The sequence below is a fragment of the Syngnathus typhle genome, unplaced genomic scaffold, assembly GCF_033458585.1.
Source record: "Syngnathus typhle isolate RoL2023-S1 ecotype Sweden unplaced genomic scaffold, RoL_Styp_1.0 HiC_scaffold_128, whole genome shotgun sequence".
NCBI classification, from domain to species: Eukaryota; Metazoa; Chordata; class Actinopteri; order Syngnathiformes; family Syngnathidae; genus Syngnathus; species Syngnathus typhle.
Window position 1 is genome coordinate 68,917 of NW_026872034.1, and position 18,870 is coordinate 87,786.

The 18,870-nt window shown below is 40.9% G+C and overlaps 1 protein-coding gene across 4 annotated transcripts; it reads right to left on the reverse strand.

The window, feature by feature from the left end:
- Positions 1–8,426: 8,426 nt before the first annotated feature.
- Positions 8,427–13,121, reverse strand: LOC133148676 (uncharacterized). Of its 4 annotated transcripts, XM_061271651.1 has the most exons (10): positions 12,792–13,119; positions 11,582–11,679; positions 11,238–11,372; positions 10,637–10,785; positions 10,399–10,535; positions 10,213–10,306; positions 9,951–10,074; positions 9,254–9,471; positions 8,998–9,178; positions 8,427–8,863 (listed from the first exon to the last, which is right to left on the reverse strand). In XM_061271651.1, the coding sequence occupies exons 2-10, from the start codon at positions 11,673–11,675 to the stop codon at positions 8,775–8,777; spliced, it is 1,221 nt and encodes a 406-aa protein (XP_061127635.1). In that variant the 5' UTR covers positions 11,676–11,679; positions 12,792–13,119; the 3' UTR covers positions 8,427–8,774. The 4 variants fall into 4 exon arrangements, with proteins under 4 accessions (XP_061127635.1, XP_061127637.1, XP_061127634.1 ...); XM_061271653.1 differs by lacking the exon at positions 11,238–11,372 and having other exon boundaries at positions 12,792–13,121; XM_061271650.1 differs by lacking the exon at positions 11,582–11,679 and having other exon boundaries at positions 12,792–13,120.
- Positions 13,122–18,870: the final 5,749 nt, after the last annotated feature.

Below are 18,870 nucleotides of genomic sequence, written 5' to 3' on the forward strand. Positions count from 1 at the left end.
TATAAAACATAAACCAAACGTTGGAGGTGGTCATTTCTTAATGCGCAGTAATAAACTCGGCACTCTAAAGCACCCGAGAGCGTTTTTTTCGATGCCAACCTAACCAGAGTGACGGGAGCGGCACAATTCAGAAAAAGTGCTCAGGTCGCCGAGAAAATGCGATTTAAGCAATAAAATTAAAAATGCTTATTAAACATAAACCAAACGTTGGAGGTGGTCATTTCTTCATGCGCAGTGAATAACTCGGCACTCTAAAGCACCCGAGAGCGTTTTTTTCGATGCCAACCTAACCAGAGTGACGGGAGCGGCACAATTCAGAAAAAGTGCTCAGTTCGCCGAGAAAATGCGATTTAAGCAATAAAATTAAAAATGCTTATAAAACATAAACCAAACGTTGGAAGTGGTCATTTCTTCATGCGCAGTGATAAACTCGGCACTCTAAAGCACCCGAGAGCGTTTTTTTCGATGCCAACCTAACCAGAGTTACGGGAGCGGCACAATTCAGAAAAAGCGCTCAGCTCGCCGAGAAAATGCGATTTAAGCAATAAAATTAAAAATGCTTATTAAACATAAACCAAACGTTGGAGGTGGTCATTTCTTCATGCGCAGTGAATAACTCGGCACTCTAAAGCACCCGAGAGCGTTTTTTTCGATGCCAACCTAACCAGAGTGACGGGAGCGGCACAATTCAGAAAAAGCGCTCAGCTCGCCGAGAAAATGCGATTTAAGCAATAAAATTAAAAATGCTTATAAAACATAAACCAAACGTTGGAGGTGGTCATTTCTTCATGCGCAGTGATAAACTCGGCACTCTAAAGCACCCGAGAGCGTTTTTTTCGATGCCAACCTAACCAGAGTGACGGGAGCGGCACAATTCAGAAAAAGTGCTCAGCTCGCCGAGGAAATGCGATTTAAGCAATAAAATTAAAAATGCTTATAAAACATAAACCAAACGTTGGAGGTGGTCATTTCTTCATGCGCAGTGAATAACTCGGCACTCTAAAGCACCCGAGAGCGTTTTTTTCGATGCCAACCTAACCAGAGTGACGGGAGCGGCACAATTCAGAAAAAGTGCTCAGCTCGCCGAGAAAATGCGATTTAAGCAATAAAATTAAAAATGCTTATAAAACATGAACCAAACGTTGGAGGTGGTCATTTCTTAATGCGCAGTAATAAACTCGGCACTCTAGAGCACCCGAGAGCGTTTTTTTCGATGCCAACCTAACCAGAGTGACGGGAGCGGCACAATTCAGAAAAAGTGCTCAGCTCGCCGAGAAAATGCGATTTAAGCAATAAAATTAAAAATGCTTATAAAACATAAACCAAACGTTGGAAGTGGTCATTTCTTCATGCGCAGTGATAAACTCGGCACTCTAACCTAACCAGAGTTACGGGAGCGGCACAATTCAGAAAAAGCGCTCAGCTCGCCGAGAAAATGCGATTTAAGCAATAAAATTAAAAATGCTTATAAAACATAAACCAAACGTTGGAGGTGGTCATTTCTTCATGCGCAGTGATAAACTCGGCACTCTAAAGCACCCGAGAGCGTTTTTTTCGATGCCAACCTAACCAGAGTGACGGGAGCGGCACAATTCAGAAAAAGTGCTCAGCTCGCCGAGAAAATGCGATTTAAGCAATAAAATTAAAAATGCTTATAAAACATAAACCAAACGTTGGAGGTGGTCATTTCTTCATGCGCAGTGAATAACTCGGCACTCTAAAGCACCCGAGAGCGTTTTTTTCGATGCCAACCTAACCAGAGTGACGGGAGCGGCACAATTCAGAAAAAGTGCTCAGCTCGCCGAGAAAATGCGATTTAAGCAATAAAATTAAAAATGCTTATAAAACATGAACCAAACGTTGGAGGTGGTCATTTCTTAATGCGCAGTAATAAACTCGGCACTCTAGAGCACCCGAGAGCGTTTTTTTCGATGCCAACCTAACCAGAGTGACGGGAGCGGCACAATTCAGAAAAAGTGCTCAGCTCGCCGAGAAAATGCGATTTAAGCAATAAAATTAAAAATGCTTATAAAACATAAACCAAACGTTGGAAGTGGTCATTTCTTCATGCGCAGTGATAAACTCGGCACTCTAACCTAACCAGAGTTACGGGAGCGGCACAATTCAGAAAAAGCGCTCAGCTCGCCGAGAAAATGCGATTTAAGCAATAAAATTAAAAATGCTTATAAAACATAAACCAAACGTTGGAAGTGGTCATTTCTTCATGCGCAGTGATAAACTCGGCACTCTAAAGCACCCGAGAGCGTTTTTTTCGATGCCAACCTAACCAGAGTTACGGGAGCGGCACAATTCAGAAAAAGCGCTCAGCTCGCCGAGAAAATGCGATTTAAGCAATAAAATTAAAAATGCTTATAAAACATAAACCAAACGTTGGAGGTGGTCATTTCTTCATGCGCAGTGATAAACTCGGCACTCTAAAGCACCCGAGAGCGTTTTTTTCGATGCCAACCTAACCAGAGTGACGGGAGCGGCACAATTCAGAAAAAGCGCTCAGCTCGCCGAGAAAATGCGATTTAAGCAATAAAATTAAAAATGCTTATAAAACATAAACCAAACGTTGGAGGTGGTCATTTCTTCATGCGCAGTGATAAAGTCGGCACTCTAAAGCACCCGAGAGCGTTTTTTTCGATGCCAACCTAACCAGAGTGACGGGAGCGGCACAATTCAGAAAAAGTGCTCAGCTCGCCGAGAAAATGCGATTTAAGCAATAAAATTAAAAATGCTTATTAAACATAAAGCAAACGTTGGAGGTGGTCATTTCTTCATGCGCAGTGATAAACTCGGCACTCTAAAGCACCCGAGAGCGTTTTTTTCGATGCCAACCTAACCAGAGTGACGGGAGCGGCACAATTCAGAAAAAGTGCTCAGCTCGCCGAGAAAATGCGATTTAAGCAATAAAATTAAAAATGCTTATAAAACATAAACCAAACGTTGGAGGTGGTCATTTCTTAATGCGCAGTAATAAACTCGGCACTCTAAAGCACCCGAGAGCGTTTTTTTCGATGCCAACCTAACCAGAGTGACGGGAGCGGCACAATTCAGAAAAAGTGCTCAGCTCGCCGAGAAAATGCGATTTAAGCAATAAAATTAAAAATGCTTATAAAACATAAACCAAACGTTGGAGGTGGTCATTTCTTAATGCGCAGTAATAAACTCGGCACTCTAAAGCACCCGAGAGCGTTTTTTTCGATGCCAACCTAACCAGAGTGACGGGAGCGGCACAATTCAGAAAAAGCGCTCATCTCGCCGAGAAAATGCGATTTAAGCAATAAAATTAAAAATGCTTATAAAACATAAACCAAACGTTGGAGGTGGTCATTTCCTAATGCGCAGTAATAAACTCGGCACTCTAAAGCACCCGAGAGCGTTTTTTTCGATGCCAACCTAACCAGAGTGACGGGAGCGGCACAATTCAGAAAAAGTGCTCAGCTCGCCGAGAAAATGCGATTTAAGCAATAAAATTAAAAATGCTTATTAAACATAAACCAAACGTTGGAGGTGGTCATTTCTTCATGCGCAGTGAATAACTCGGCACTCTAAAGCACCCGAGAGCGTTTTTTTCGATGCCAACCTAACCAGAGTGACGGGAGCGGCACAATTCAGAAAAAGCGCTCAGCTCGCCGAGAAAATGCGATTTAAGCAATAAAATTAAAAATGCTTATTAAACATAAACCAAACATTGGAGGTGGTCATTTCTTCATGCGCAGTGAATAACTCGGCACTCTAAAGCACCCGAGAGCGTTTTTTTCGATGCCAACCTAACCAGAGTGACGGGAGCGGCACAATTCAGAAAAAGCGCTCAGCTCGCCGAGAAAATGCGATTTAAGCAATAAAATTAAAAATGCTTATAAAAAATAAACCAAACGTTGGAGGTGGTCATTTCTTCATGCGCAGTGATAAACTCGGCACTCTAAAGCACCCGAGAGCGTTTTTTTCGATGCCAACCTAACCAGAGTGACGGGAGCGGCACAATTCAGAAAAAGTGCTCAGCTCGCCGAGAAAATGCGATTTAAGCAATAAAATTAAAAATGCTTATAAAACATAAACCAAACGTTGGAAGTGGTCATTTCTTCATGCGCAGTGATAAACTCGGCACTCTAAAGCACCCGAGAGCGTTTTTTTCGATGCCAACCTAACCAGAGTTACGGGAGCGGCACAATTCAGAAAAAGCGCTCAGCTCGCCGAGAAAATGCGATTTAAGCAATAAAATTAAAAATGCTTATAAAACATAAACCAAACGTTGGAGGTGGTCATTTCTTCATGCGCAGTGATAAACTCGGCACTCTAAAGCACCCGAGAGCGTTTTTTTCGATGCCAACCTAACCAGAGTGACGGGAGCGGCACAATTCAGAAAAAGCGCTCAGCTCGCCGAGAAAATGCGATTTAAGCAATAAAATTAAAAATGCTTATAAAACATAAACCAAACGTTGGAGGTGGTCATTTCTTCATGCGCAGTGATAAACTCGGCACTCTAAAGCACCCGAGAGCGTTTTTTTCGATGCCAACCTAACCAGAGTGACGGGAGCGGCACAATTCAGAAAAAGTGCTCAGCTCGCCGAGAAAATGCGATTTAAGCAATAAAATTAAAAATGCTTATAAAACATAAACCAAACGTTGGAGGTGGTCATTTCTCCATGCGCAGTGAATAACTCGGCACTCTAAAGCACCCGAGAGCGTTTTTTTCGATGCCAACCTAACCAGAGTGACGGGAGCGGCACAATTCAGAAAAAGTGCTCAGCTCGCCGAGAAAATGCGATTTAAGCAATAAAATTAAAAATGCTTATGAAACATAAACCAAACGTTGGAGGTGGTCATTTCTTAATGCGCAGTAATAAACTCGGCACTCTAAAGCACCCGTGAGCGTTTTTTTCGATGCCAACCCAACCAGAGTGACGGGAGCGGCACAATTCAGAAAAAGTGCTCAGCTCGCCGAGAAAATGCGATTTAAGCAATAAAATTAAAAATGCTTATAAAACATAAACCAAACGTTGGAGGTGGTCATTTCTTAATGCGCAGTAATAAACTCGGCACTCTAAAGCACCCGTGAGCGTTTTTTTCGATGCCAACCTAACCAGAGTGACGGGAGCGGCACAATTCAGAAAAAGTGCTCAGCTCGCCGAGAAAATGCGATTTAAGCAATAAAATTAAAAATGCTTATAAAACATAAACCAAACGTTGGAGGTGGTCATTTCTTAATGCGCAGTAATAAACTCGGCACTCTAAAGCACCCGAGAGCGTTTTTTTCGATGCCAACCTAACCAGAGTTACGGGAGCGGCACAATTCAGAAAAAGCGCTCAGCTCGCCGAGAAAATGCGATTTAAGCAATAAAATTAAAAATGCTTATAAAACATAAACCAAACGTTGGAGGTGGTCATTTCTTCATGCGCAGTGAATAACTCGGCACTCTAAAGCACCCGAGAGCGTTTTTTTCGATGCCAACCTAACCAGAGTGACGGGAGCGGCACAATTCAGAAAAAGTGCTCAGCTCGCCGAGAAAATGCGATTTAAGCAATAAAATTAAAAATGCTTATAAAACATAAACCAAACGTTGGAGGTGGTCATTTCTTAATGCGCAGTAATAAACTCGGCACTCTAAAGCACCCGTGAGCGTTTTTTTCGATGCCAACCTAACCAGAGTGACGGGAGCGGCACAATTCAGAAAAAGTGCTCAGCTCGCCGAGAAAATGCGATTTAAGCAATAAAATTAAAAATGCTTATAAAACATAAACCAAACGTTGGAGGTGGTCATTTCTTCATGCGCAGTGATAAAGTCGGCACTCTAAAGCACCCGAGAGCGTTTTTTTCGATGCCAACCTAACCAGAGTGACGGGAGCGGCACAATTCAGAAAAAGTGCTCAGCTCGCCGAGAAAATGCGATTTAAGCAATAAAATTAAAAATGCTTATTCAACATAAAGCAAACGTTGGAGGTGGTCATTTCTTCATGCGCAGTGATAAACTCGGCACTCTAAAGCACCCGAGAGCGTTTTTTTCGATGCCAACCTAACCAGAGTGACGGGAGCGGCACAATTCAGAAAAAGTGCTCAGCTCGCCGAGAAAATGCGATTTAAGCAATAAAATTAAAAATGCTTATAAAACATAAACCAAACGTTGGAGGTGGTCATTTCTTAATGCGCAGTAATAAACTCGGCACTCTAAAGCACCCGAGAGCGTTTTTTTCGATGCCAACCTAACCAGAGTGACGGGAGCGGCACAATTCAGAAAAAGTGCTCAGCTCGCCGAGAAAATGCGATTTAAGCAATAAAATTAAAAATGCTTATAAAACATAAACCAAACGTTGGAGGTGGTCATTTCTTAATGCGCAGTAATAAACTCGGCACTCTAGAGCACCCGAGAGCGTTTTTTTCGATGCCAACCTAACCAGAGTGACGGGAGCGGCACAATTCAGAAAAAGTGCTCAGCTCGCCGAGAAAATGCGATTTAAGCAATAAAATTAAAAATGCTTATAAAACATAAACCAAACGTTGGAAGTGGTCATTTCTTCATGCGCAGTGATAAACTCGGCACTCTAAAGCACCCGAGAGCGTTTTTTTCGATGCCAACCTAACCAGAGTTACGGGAGCGGCACAATTCAGAAAAAGCGCTCAGCTCGCCGAGAAAATGCGATTTAAGCAATAAAATTAAAAATGCTTATAAAACATAAACCAAACGTTGGAGGTGGTCATTTCTTCATGCGCAGTGATAAACTCGGCACTCTAAAGCACCCGAGAGCGTTTTTTTCGATGCCAACCTAACCAGAGTGACGGGAGCGGCACAATTCAGAAAAAGGGCTCAGCTCGCCGAGAAAATGCGATTTAAGCAATAAAATTAAAAATGCTTATAAAACATAAACCAAACGTTGGAGGTGGTCATTTCTTAATGCGCAGTAATAAACTCGGCACTCTAAAGCACCCGAGAGCGTTTTTTTCGATGCCAACCTAACCAGAGTGACGGGAGCGGCACAATTCAGAAAAAGTGCTCAGCTCGCCGAGAAAATGCGATTTAAGCAATAAAATTAAAAATGCTTATAAAACATAAACCAAACGTTGGAGGTGGTCATTTCTCAATGCGCAGTAATAAACTCGGCACTCTAAAGCACCCGAGAGCGTTTTTTTCGATGCCAACCTAACCAGAGTGACGGGAGCGGCACAATTCAGAAAAAGTGCTCAGCTCGCCGAGAAAATGCGATTTATGCAATAAAATTAAAAATGCTTATAAAACATAAACCAAACGTTGGAGGTGGTCATTTCTTAATGCGCAGTAATAAACTCGGCACTCTAAAGCACCCGAGAGCGATTTTTTCGATGCCAACCTAACCAGAGTGACGGGAGCGGCACAATTCAGAAAAAGCGCTCAACTCGCCGAGAAAATGCGATTTAAGCAATAAAATTAAAAATGCTTATAAAACATAAACCAAACGTTGGAGGTGGTCATTTCCTAATGCGCAGTAATAAACTCGGCACTCTAAAGCACCCGAGAGCGTTTTTTTCGATGCCAACCTAACCAGAGTGACGGGAGCGGCACAATTCAGAAAAAGTGCTCAGCTCGCCGAGAAAATGCGATTTAAGCAATAAAATTAAAAATGCTTATTAAACATAAACCAAACGTTGGAGGTGGTCATTTCTTCATGCGCAGTGAATAACTCGGCACTCTAAAGCACCCGAGAGCGTTTTTTTCGATGCCAACCTAACCAGAGTGACGGGAGCGGCACAATTCAGAAAAAGCGCTCAGCTCGCCGAGAAAATGCGATTTAAGCAATAAAATTAAAAATGCTTATTAAACATAAACCAAACGTTGGAGGTGGTCATTTCTTCATGCGCAGTGATAAACTCGGCACTCTACACAGCAAAAACTGGAGTGTTGAATCAACTCCCACAGAGTCAATTTTAACACTTTTTGTGGGTTTATATAGCTCCACACTCTACAGAGTTAAATTAACACTTTCAAAATAGTTAATTATTTAACACTGTACCTAGAGTTACTTTTTAACTCCCTAGACTGGGTTGAATTAACACTATATCGAGTTACATTAACACTATATCAGAGTTACTTTTTAACTCCCTAGACTGGGTTGAATTAACACTATATCGAGTTACATTAACACTATATCAGAGTTCCTTTTTAACTCCCTAAACTGTGTTAAATTAACACTATATCGAGTTACATTAACACTATATCAGAGTTCCTTTTTAACTCCCTAAACTGTGTTAAATTAACACTATATCGAGTTACATTAACACTATATCAGAGTTCCTTTTTAACTCTCTAAACTGGGTTAAATTAACAATATCGATTTACATTATATCAAAGCTCCTTTTTAACTTCCTAAATTGGGTTAAATTGACACTACATAGTTAAAAAAAAAACAGTACAATACAACCATTAAAATGACAATTCCAAGAAAAATGCATTTTCAAAAACACAATTTATTTTAACTTTTCCCCCAATGCAGTCAGTTAAAACATGAGGGTATAATGTACAAACCTCCATCTGCTTACCATTTATTTTAAGAACTTTCCCCCAATGCAGTCAGTTAAAACATAATAAACGAGGGTATAATGTACAAACTTTCATCTGCTTTACCATATGAGCTTTGAATATCAAATGGTTTGTGACATTTGAGTTCAGTCATTTTCATGACACACCTCTCTTCAGTTGGTAAAACTTTGAAGGCATGGTGGTGTTCAACAAACATCTCTGTAAATAGCTTTTTTGTCAAAAAATAAACGTCATCTTCAACCAGAAGTACATCATCTATTTGACAAAAGACTGGCATGTCTTCCTCCATGGAACTGCAAACAACAAGTCCACCTTTGTACTCAACACCATCGACTTTAACCCAACTTTAAAAAGAAAAAGAAATACACAGAATGAACGAACAATTGAAGTCCAGTAACATAAAATCAATCGGTCTTTATTAATCACAAGACTATTGAACTGTAATTGCTTATAACAAATTCTATCGAACAAAACTCACTTGGTGCCTCATCAAGTTCACTTCCTGGAGACTCTGCGGCCTGCAGCATTCGGCGCAGCTCAGGTGTTGGGGTGAGCCGCTTGGCCTCTTTGATGACGTTATCTCTGAAGAACGGATCCCATTTCTGGAGCAGCAGGTTGGAAACCTCCTCTTCAAACAGGAGTGTGAAGTCTTGATTCATCTATAAGAAAGCAAATGTACTACTACCACATTCAGCACATTTCAAGGCATTCTAAAAATCCCATTTGATACTTACCAATCCCTTTGTATCCAGGAATCTTGGGAAGATGGAGAAGATATCTTGAGTTTTGTCTGAGTCGTGGATGAGTTTTTGGCAATTCTGAAAGGTCTCTCTCATCTTCAGAAAAATTACGGAACTGTCTGTTGTATGGTTGAGCAAGGAGATGGCTTCCTGGTATGCATTCCCATCAAGCTGCTGGTCAACAACAATGGACCTGCGCACATTTGGGCCTCCTGAAAAAAAGCACACAATTCTTTCAAGAAAAAAAACAAGAAACACCCTAGATGAAGTTGTAAGAAAGAAAGAAAAATGAGGGGTACTTAGAGAAAGAAAGACAGTTGCGTAGAGAGAGAGATAGAGACATAGAGACATAGAGACATAGAGACATAGAGACATAGAGAGAGAGAGAGATAGAGAGATAGAGATAGAGATAGAGAGAGAGATAGAGAGATAGATAGAGAGAGAGATAGAGAGAGAGAGAGATAGATAGATAGATAGATAGATAGATAGATAGATAGATAGATAGATAGATAGATAGATAGATAGATAGATAGATAGATAGATAGATAGATAGATAGATAGATAGATAGATAGATAGATAGATAGATAGATAGATAGATAGATAGATAGATAGATAGATAGATAGATAGATAGATAGATAGATAGATAGATAGATAGATAGATAGATAGATAGATAGATAGATAGACTGACCTCCTCCTGGGGAAAAGCCAGTGGAGCTACTTGTAGATGCATGTCCTCTTCGAATCTTTCTCTGAATCGTTTTCAGACGCCAAGAAATGTATCCGGTGCTGCTTGCAGCATCATAGAAATGTTCCTAAAATGGAAATACATTCAAAATTAATGTGATGTCAACCTCATAAGCTACTGTGAAATTTCAGAATCTAAATGTTACTGTAATGTAGACAAAACATGAAAATTATGTAAACAGAGAGTACAATAATAGTGACTATACATAGCCTTTCTTGGAGTATGGGTCTTTGAGGGACGGGAACACTGTCACTATCCCAAGAGCGTACTCTTCTCGAACAGCTTTGCTGGGGAGTTGCCTGAGAAAAGATCAAATTAGCATTAATACAAGGGCCAAGTAGTTAACTTGTTAATAAAAAAAGGATAGTACAGACAAATAGAACACACATACCCGTGTTTATCAATCATGTGTGCCACTATTATATTGACCAACTTTCTTCTGGTAGCATCTGTTAGAGTTTTTGTTGTGTGATACTCTTGGAGGACCTCTTCACCACCTGAGCTGGTACCAAGGACATCTTCAATCAACTTTGAAAAAGAAGCAAAAAAACAAATGTGATAAACTGCCTTTCTAGAGTTTAAGGATGACAAATGTTGATTTTAAGAAACCTGTGAGTACTTAGCACAACCTTTCTAGCAGATGCTGCAGTAAGTGGGCCCTCAAGTCTTGGTTTCTTCCTAGGAACCTCATCTAGGAGTATAGTTGATGTACTTGCACATGAACTGAAGCTTGAATCAGAATAATCGGATGGAGAGGACAAGGAGCAATCGGAAAATTCTAAAAAAAAAAAAAAAAAAAAGAAGGGGGGTGGGGTGTTTATTTGCAGTATACAAAAAGTCATAGAAGATTTTTGATCTAACCAAGCCAACGGCACACCATAGACTCAACTCATTTAATCAATTGATTCTCAGTCTTGATAGGCAATTCAGAAATATTTTCAGAAATTGTTTTAAAGGCATGAATTAGATTAATCAAAAATACATTTGGTATTCATGTTGGATTTATGTCAGTTAAAATGACATTTAAACCATTTAATAAAAGTCAGGCTGAATGTCCCTGTTGTGTAACCACAAAGAATGATATTGAATATTTGATCCACCTTTAAGTGTATTAAATGACTTAATTCTGAAAACATTAAATTGAAATTGTTTACTGTATTTCTGTACTTATAAATTTGCATTAGTGTTTTACACTTTGCATTATGTAATTTACCCCTTTACATTTCTCACCGTCATTTGAGAAAACTGATAGAGTCACATTGCCTTGGCTGACAAGGTCACTGAAAATGTCCTCATCAACTTCTGTCCCTGTTGCATCTTTGTACACTAATTTTGCGTCAGGTGGCAGGCAAAATCTCTCGATGACTGGAAAAGACAAGATACATCTGAGTGGACCTTTAAGCTAGCACTGATCTTGCCTCATTTCACATTCAATAATTTAATCCACCACTGTAAACAAATTCAGAGATAATCCCCTGCATAAAATACATTCCCTTTTCAGTCCAAATCTTAAAAGAAAGGGGCGTTGTTCTGCCCTTTATATCAAACCAAGCATAAGTAAAACAAAAACAAACCTTTGACATGGAACTGCACAAAATCAAAACATCCATCAACCTCATCCAACTTCACATACTTCTGCTGTTGGCAATACCGAACCTGGATCAACATTTTTCTGAGACATGCAACAACAAACAAATGTCAGTAAACACTTAACATGCAAGAAATAATTATTTAACACTCACATAAACGTTGTGTATCATGCAAGAAATTGTTTCATTATTAATTTCACTGCATGTCTAAGATCAAACACATTCAGCAGCTGCTGGGAGGCTGTTAAAACATGCCACAGCAGGCCCAGTGGAAACGCTCTCATTGATGAACGTGGCAGCGACTAGCTGTAGTGACTGCAGCACATGCTACCGTAATTAACATTTACATTTGAGGCAAAACTGATTTATTAAAACATTCCCCTCTGTTAAAAGCTGGTTTTCAGCGACCAAACAAACACAACACAGCACCAGTAAAGTTGACCCTTTTTAGTCTGACTGCCCACTACATTACCTACATTACCCATTAATCAGAGTTATTAACCACACCTGTATGATCAGAGCCTCGGACACTCGTCTCGGTGCAGTGGCACAGGGAGTCTGCCACACAGGCACCCAACTGCAATTGTTTAGGCTAATTATTTCACTCTAGCCGTGGCTCCTATGCAAAGTGCGGGGTTAATTGCATGAATTAACTCCTCACTTCGTGTTGGAGCCAAAGTTCATCCTGTCGGGGCTTATTTCTCCATAACAACCTCTGAACTGTTTATCCCTTACTTATTCTAGAGGGTTATGGTTAGGATTAGGGTTAAGGTTAGATTAATGGACGCAGAAATTAACAAGTGTATGGTCGGAGAAATGGGAAGAGGGAGTATTGGGCAGTCGGACTCATGCCATGCACCCGCCATGAACTTCAAGTTAGCTTTTTAACATGTGCTAACGTTAGCCCCAAACTATATTCGACAGTTAAATATGAAGCCTTGTTTATACAACCTCTCAAGCACGCGTGAGACTTGGTAAAATGCAAAGGATAACATAGGAAACCGTTTTTTTATTAATGTTTATTTTTTAGCAAGTGGTAACGTTAGTGGTGAAGTTAACATTGCATTAAAAAAAAAATCCAAACGTTCGCTGTCCAGTGCCAACCACAAAAAATGCTTAGCAAAGTTACATAAATATTCTCAGCAGATGTTTAATTCAATGTTATTGTTCCTCCAAGTTTGATTTTGTAGCTTACCTCTCGTGTAAAAGTCCAACTCCGCATCCATTCCTGATTCCAGCAGCGAAATAAACGACGGTTGACCACGCCACGCACAGGAGACTATTGTATGATGCACGGGTTCACCCTGCTGAAAGCCCAGGGGCATAACACATGGGGTTACCTGGACTGAAGCCCAGGGGCCTATCAAGCAAGTTAACTCGGCCGAGATGCACTTTACATCTCTACAGAGTTGATTTGCTTAGGTTGGAATAACTCTGTTAAATAACTCCAACACTGAACACCATTTTAATCAGAATGTGTTAAAATGACACTTTGAGAGTTGAAATCAACTCTGACATGTTTAACCCTGAAATTTCAACACTCCAGTTTTTGCTGTGTAAAGCACCCGAGAGCGTTTTTTTCGATGCCAACCTAACCAGAGTGACGGGAGCGGCACAATTCAGAAAAAGCGCTCAGCTCGCCGAGAAAATGCGATTTAAGCAATAAAATTAAAAATGCTTACAAAACATAAACCAAACGTTGGAGGTGGTCATTTCTTCATGCGCAGTGATAAACTCGGCACTCTAAAGCACCCGAGAGCGTTTTTTTCGATGCCAACCTAACCAGAGTGACGGGAGCGGCACAATTCAGAAAAAGTGCTCAGCTCGCCGAGAAAATGCAATTTAAGCAATAAAATTAAAAATGCTTATAAAACATAAACCAAACGTTGGAGGTGGTCATTTCTCCATGCGCAGTGAATAACTCGGCACTCTAAAGCACCCGAGAGCGTTTTTTTCGATGCCAACCTAACCAGAGTGACGGGAGCGGCACAATTCAGAAAAAGTGCTCAGCTCGCCGAGAAAATGCGATTTAAGCAATAAAATTAAAAATGCTTATAAAACATAAACCAAACGTTGGAGGTGGTCATTTCTTAATGCGCAGTAATAAACTCGGCACTCTAAAGCACCCGTGAGCGTTTTTTTCGATGCCAACCTAACCAGAGTGACGGGAGCGGCACAATTCAGAAAAAGTGCTCAGCTCGCCGAGAAAATGCGATTTAAGCAATAAAATTAAAAATGCTTATAAAACATAAACCAAACGTTGGAGGTGGTCATTTCTTAATGCGCAGTAATAAACTCGGCACTCTAAAGCACCCGAGAGCGTTTTTTTCGATGCCAACCTAACCAGAGTGACGGGAGCGGCACAATTCAGAAAAAGTGCTCAGCTCGCCGAGAAAATGCGATTTAAGCAATAAAATTAAAAATGCTTATAAAACATAAACCAAACGTTGGAGGTGGTCATTTCTTAATGCGCAGTAATAAACTCGGCACTCTAAAGCACCCGAGAGCGTTTTTTTCGATGCCAACCTAACCAGAGTTACGGGAGCGGCACAATTCAGAAAAAGCGCTCAGCTCGCCGAGAAAATGCGATTTAAGCAATAAAATTAAAAATGCTTATAAAACATAAACCAAACGTTGGAGGTGGTCATTTCTTCATGCGCAGTGAATAACTCGGCACTCTAAAGCACCCGAGAGCGTTTTTTTCGATGCCAACCTAACCAGAGTGACGGGAGCGGCACAATTCAGAAAAAGTGCTCAGCTCGCCGAGAAAATGCGATTTAAGCAATAAAATTAAAAATGCTTATAAAACATAAACCAAACGTTGGAGGTGGTCATTTCTTAATGCGCAGTAATAAACTCGGCACTCTAAAGCACCCGAGAGCGTTTTTTTCGATGCCAACCTAACCAGAGTGACGGGAGCGGCACAATTCAGAAAAAGTGCTCAGCTCGCCGAGAAAATGCGATTTAAGCAATAAAATTAAAAATGCTTATAAAACATAAACCAAACGTTGGAGGTGGTCATTTCTTAATGCGCAGTAATAAACTCGGCACTCTAAAGCACCCGAGAGCGTTTTTTTCGATGCCAACCTAACCAGAGTGACGGGAGCGGCACAATTCAGAAAAAGCGCTCAGCTCGCCGAGAAAATGCGATTTAAGCAATAAAATTAAAAATGCTTATTAAACATAAACCAAACGTTGGAGGTGGTCATTTCTTCATGCGCAGTGAATAACTCGGCACTCTAAAGCACCCGAGAGCGTTTTTTTCGATGCCAACCTAACCAGAGTGACGGGAGCGGCACAATTCAGAAAAAGTGCTCAGCTCGCCGAGAAAATGCGATTTAAGCAATAAAATTAAAAATGCTTATTAAACATAAACCAAACGTTGGAGGTGGTCATTTCTTCATGCGCAGTGAATAACTCGGCACTCTAAAGCACCCGAGAGCGTTTTTTTCGATGCCAACCTAACCAGAGTGACGGGAGCGGCACAATTCAGAAAAAGCGCTCAGCTCGCCGAGAAAATGCGATTTAAGCAATAAAATTAAAAATGCTTATAAAACATAAACCAAACGTTGGAGGTGGTCATTTCTTAATGCGCAGTAATAAACTCGGCACTCTAAAGCACCCGAGAGCGTTTTTTTCGATGCCAACCTAACCAGAGTGACGGGAGCGGCACAATTCAGAAAAAGTGCTCAGCTCGCCGAGAAAATGCGATTTAAGCAATAAAATTAAAAATGCTTATAAAACATAAACCAAACGTTGGAGGTGGTCATTTCTTAATGCGCAGTAATAAACTCGGCACTCTAAAGCACCCGAGAGCGTTTTTTTCGATGCCAACCTAACCAGAGTGACGGGAGCGGCACAATTCAGAAAAAGTGCTCAGCTCGCCGAGAAAATGCGATTTAAGCAATAAAATTAAAAATGCTTATTAAACATAAACCAAACGTTGGAGGTGGTCATTTCTTCATGCGCAGTGAATAACTCGGCACTCTAAAGCACCCGATAGCGTTTTTTTCGATGCCAACCTAACCAGAGTGACGGGAGCGGCACAATTCAGAAAAAATGCTCAGCTCGCCGAGAAAATGCGATTTAAGCAATAAAATTAAAAATGCTTATAAAACATAAACCAAACGTTGGAGGTGGTCATTTCTTAATGCGCAGTAATAAACTCGGCACTCTAAAGCACCCGAGAGCGTTTTTTTCGATGCCAACCTAACCAGAGTGACGGGAGCGGCACAATTCAGAAAAAGTGCTCAGCTCGCCGAGAAAATGCGATTTAAGCAATAAAATTAAAAATGCTTATAAAACATAAACCAAACGTTGGAGGTGGTCATTTCTTAATGCGCAGTAATAAACTCGGCACTCTAAAGCACCCGAGAGCGTTTTTTTCGATGCCAACCTAACCAGAGTGACGGGAGCGGCACAATTCAGAAAAAGTGCTCAGCTCGCCGAGAAAATGCGATTTAAGCAATAAAATTAAAAATGCTTATTAAACATAAACCAAACGTTGGAGGTGGTCATTTCTTCATGCGCAGTGAATAACTCGGCACTCTATAGCACCCGATAGCGTTTTTTTCGATGCCAACCTAACCAGAGTGACGGGAGCGGCACAATTCAGAAAAAGTGCTCAGCTCGCCGAGAAAATGCGATTTAAGCAATAAAATTAAAAATGCTTATAAAACATAAACCAAACGTTGGAGGTGGTCATTTCTTAATGCGCAGTAATAAACTCGGCACTCTAAAGCACCCGAGAGCGTTTTTTTCGATGCCAACCTAACCAGAGTGACGGGAGCGGCACAATTCAGAAAAAGTGCTCAGCTCGCCGAGAAAATGCGATTTAAGCAATAAAATTAAAAATGCTTATAAAACATAAACCAAACGTTGGAGGTGGTCATTTCTTAATGCGCAGTAATAAACTCGGCACTCTAAAGCACCCGAGAGCGTTTTTTTCGATGCCAACCTAACCAGAGTTACGGGAGCGGCACAATTCAGAAAAAGCGCTCAGCTCGCCGAGAAAATGCGATTTAAGCAATAAAATTAAAAATGCTTATAAAACATAAACCAAACGTTGGAGGTGGTCATTTCTTCATGCGCAGTGAATAACTCGGCACTCTAAAGCACCCGAGAGCGTTTTTTTCGATGCCAACCTAACCAGAGTGACGGGAGCGGCACAATTCAGAAAAAGTGCTCGAGAAAATGCGATTTAAGCAATAAAATTAAAAATGCTTATAAAACATAAACCAAACGTTGGAGGTGATCATTTCTTAATGCGCAGTAATAAACTCGGCACTCTAAAGCACCCGTGAGCGTTTTTTTCGATGCCAACCTAACCAGAGTGACGGGAGCGGCACAATTCAGAAAAAGTGCTCAGCTCGCCGAGAAAATGCGATTTAAGCAATAAAATTAAAAATGCTTATAAAACATAAACCAAACGTTGGAGGTGGTCATTTCTTTATGCGCAGTGATAAAGTCGGCACTCTAAAGCACCCGAGAGCGTTTTTTTCGATGCCAACCGAACCAGAGTGACGGGAGCGGCACAATTCAGAAAAAGTGCTCAGCTCGCCGAGAAAATGCGATTTAAGCAATAAAATTAAAAATGCTTATTAAACATAAACCAAACGTTGGAGGTGGTCATTTCTTCATGCGCAGTGATAAACTCGGCACTCTAAAGCACCCGAGAGCGTTTTTTTCGATGCCAACCTAACCAGAGTGACGGGAGCGGCACAATTCAGAAAAAGTGCTCAGCTCGCCGAGAAAATGCGATTTAAGCAATAAAATTAAAAATGCTTATAAAACATAAACCAAACGTTGGAGGTGGTCATTTCTTAATGCGCAGTAATAAACTCGGCACTCTAAAGCACCCGAGAGCGTTTTTTTCGATGCCAACCTAACCAGAGTGACGGGAGCGGCACAATTCAGAAAAAGTGCTCAGCTCGCCGAGAAAATGCGATTTAAGCAATAAAATTAAAAATGCTTATTAAACATAAACCAAACGTTGGAGGTGGTCATTTCTTCATGCGTAGTGAATAACTCGGCACTCTAAAGCACCCGAGAGCGTTTTTTTCGATGCCAACCTAACCAGAGTGACGGGAGCGGCACAATTCAGAAAAAGCGCTCAGCTCGCCGAGAAAATGCGATTTAAGCAATAAAATTAAAAATGCTTATAAAACATAAACCAAACGTTGGAGGTGGTCATTTCTTAATGCGCAGTAATAAACTCGGCACTCTAAAGCACCCGAGAGCGTTTTTTTCGATGCCAACCTAACCAGAGTGACGGGAGCGGCACAATTCAGAAAAAGTGCTCAGGTCGCCGAGAAAATGCGATTTAAGCAATAAAATTAAAAATGCTTATTAAACATAAACCAAACGTTGGAGGTGGTCATTTCTTCATGCGCAGTGAATAACTCGGCACTCTAAAGCACCCGAGAGCGTTTTTTTCGATGCCAACCTAACCAGAGTGACGGGAGCGGCACAATTCAGAAAAAGTGCTCAGTTCGCCGAGAAAATGCGATTTAAGCAATAAAATTAAAAATGCTTATAAAACATAAACCAAACGTTGGAAGTGGTCATTTCTTCATGCGCAGTGATAAACTCGGCACTCTAAAGCACCCGAGAGCGTTTTTTTCGATGCCAACCTAACCAGAGTTACGGGAGCGGCACAATTCAGAAAAAGCGCTCAGCTCGCCGAGAAAATGCGATTTAAGCAATAAAATTAAAAATGCTTATTAAACATAAACCAAACGTTGGAGGTGGTCATTTCTTCATGCGCAGTGAATAACTCGGCACTCTAAAGCACCCGAGAGCGTTTTTTTCGATGCCAACCTAACCAGAGTGACGGGAGCGGCACAATTCAGAAAAAGCGCTCAGCTCGCCGAGAAAATGCGATTTAAGCAATAAAATTAAAAATGCTTATAAAACATAAACCAAACGTTGGAGGTGGTCATTTCTTCATGCGCAGTGATAAACTCGGCACTCTAAAGCACCCGAGAGCGTTTTTTTCGATGCCAACCTAACCAGAGTGACGGGAGCGGCACAATTCAGAAAAAGTGCTCAGCTCGCCGAGAAAATGCGATTTAAGCAATAAAATTAAAAATGCTTATAAAACATAAACCAAACGTTGGAGGTGGTCATTTCTTCATGCGCAGTGAATAACTCGGCACTCTAAAGCACCCGAGAGCGTTTTTTTCGATGCCAACCTAACCAGAGTGACGGGAGCGGCACAATTCAGAAAAAGTGCTCAGCTCGCCGAGAAAATGCGATTTAAGCAATAAAATTAA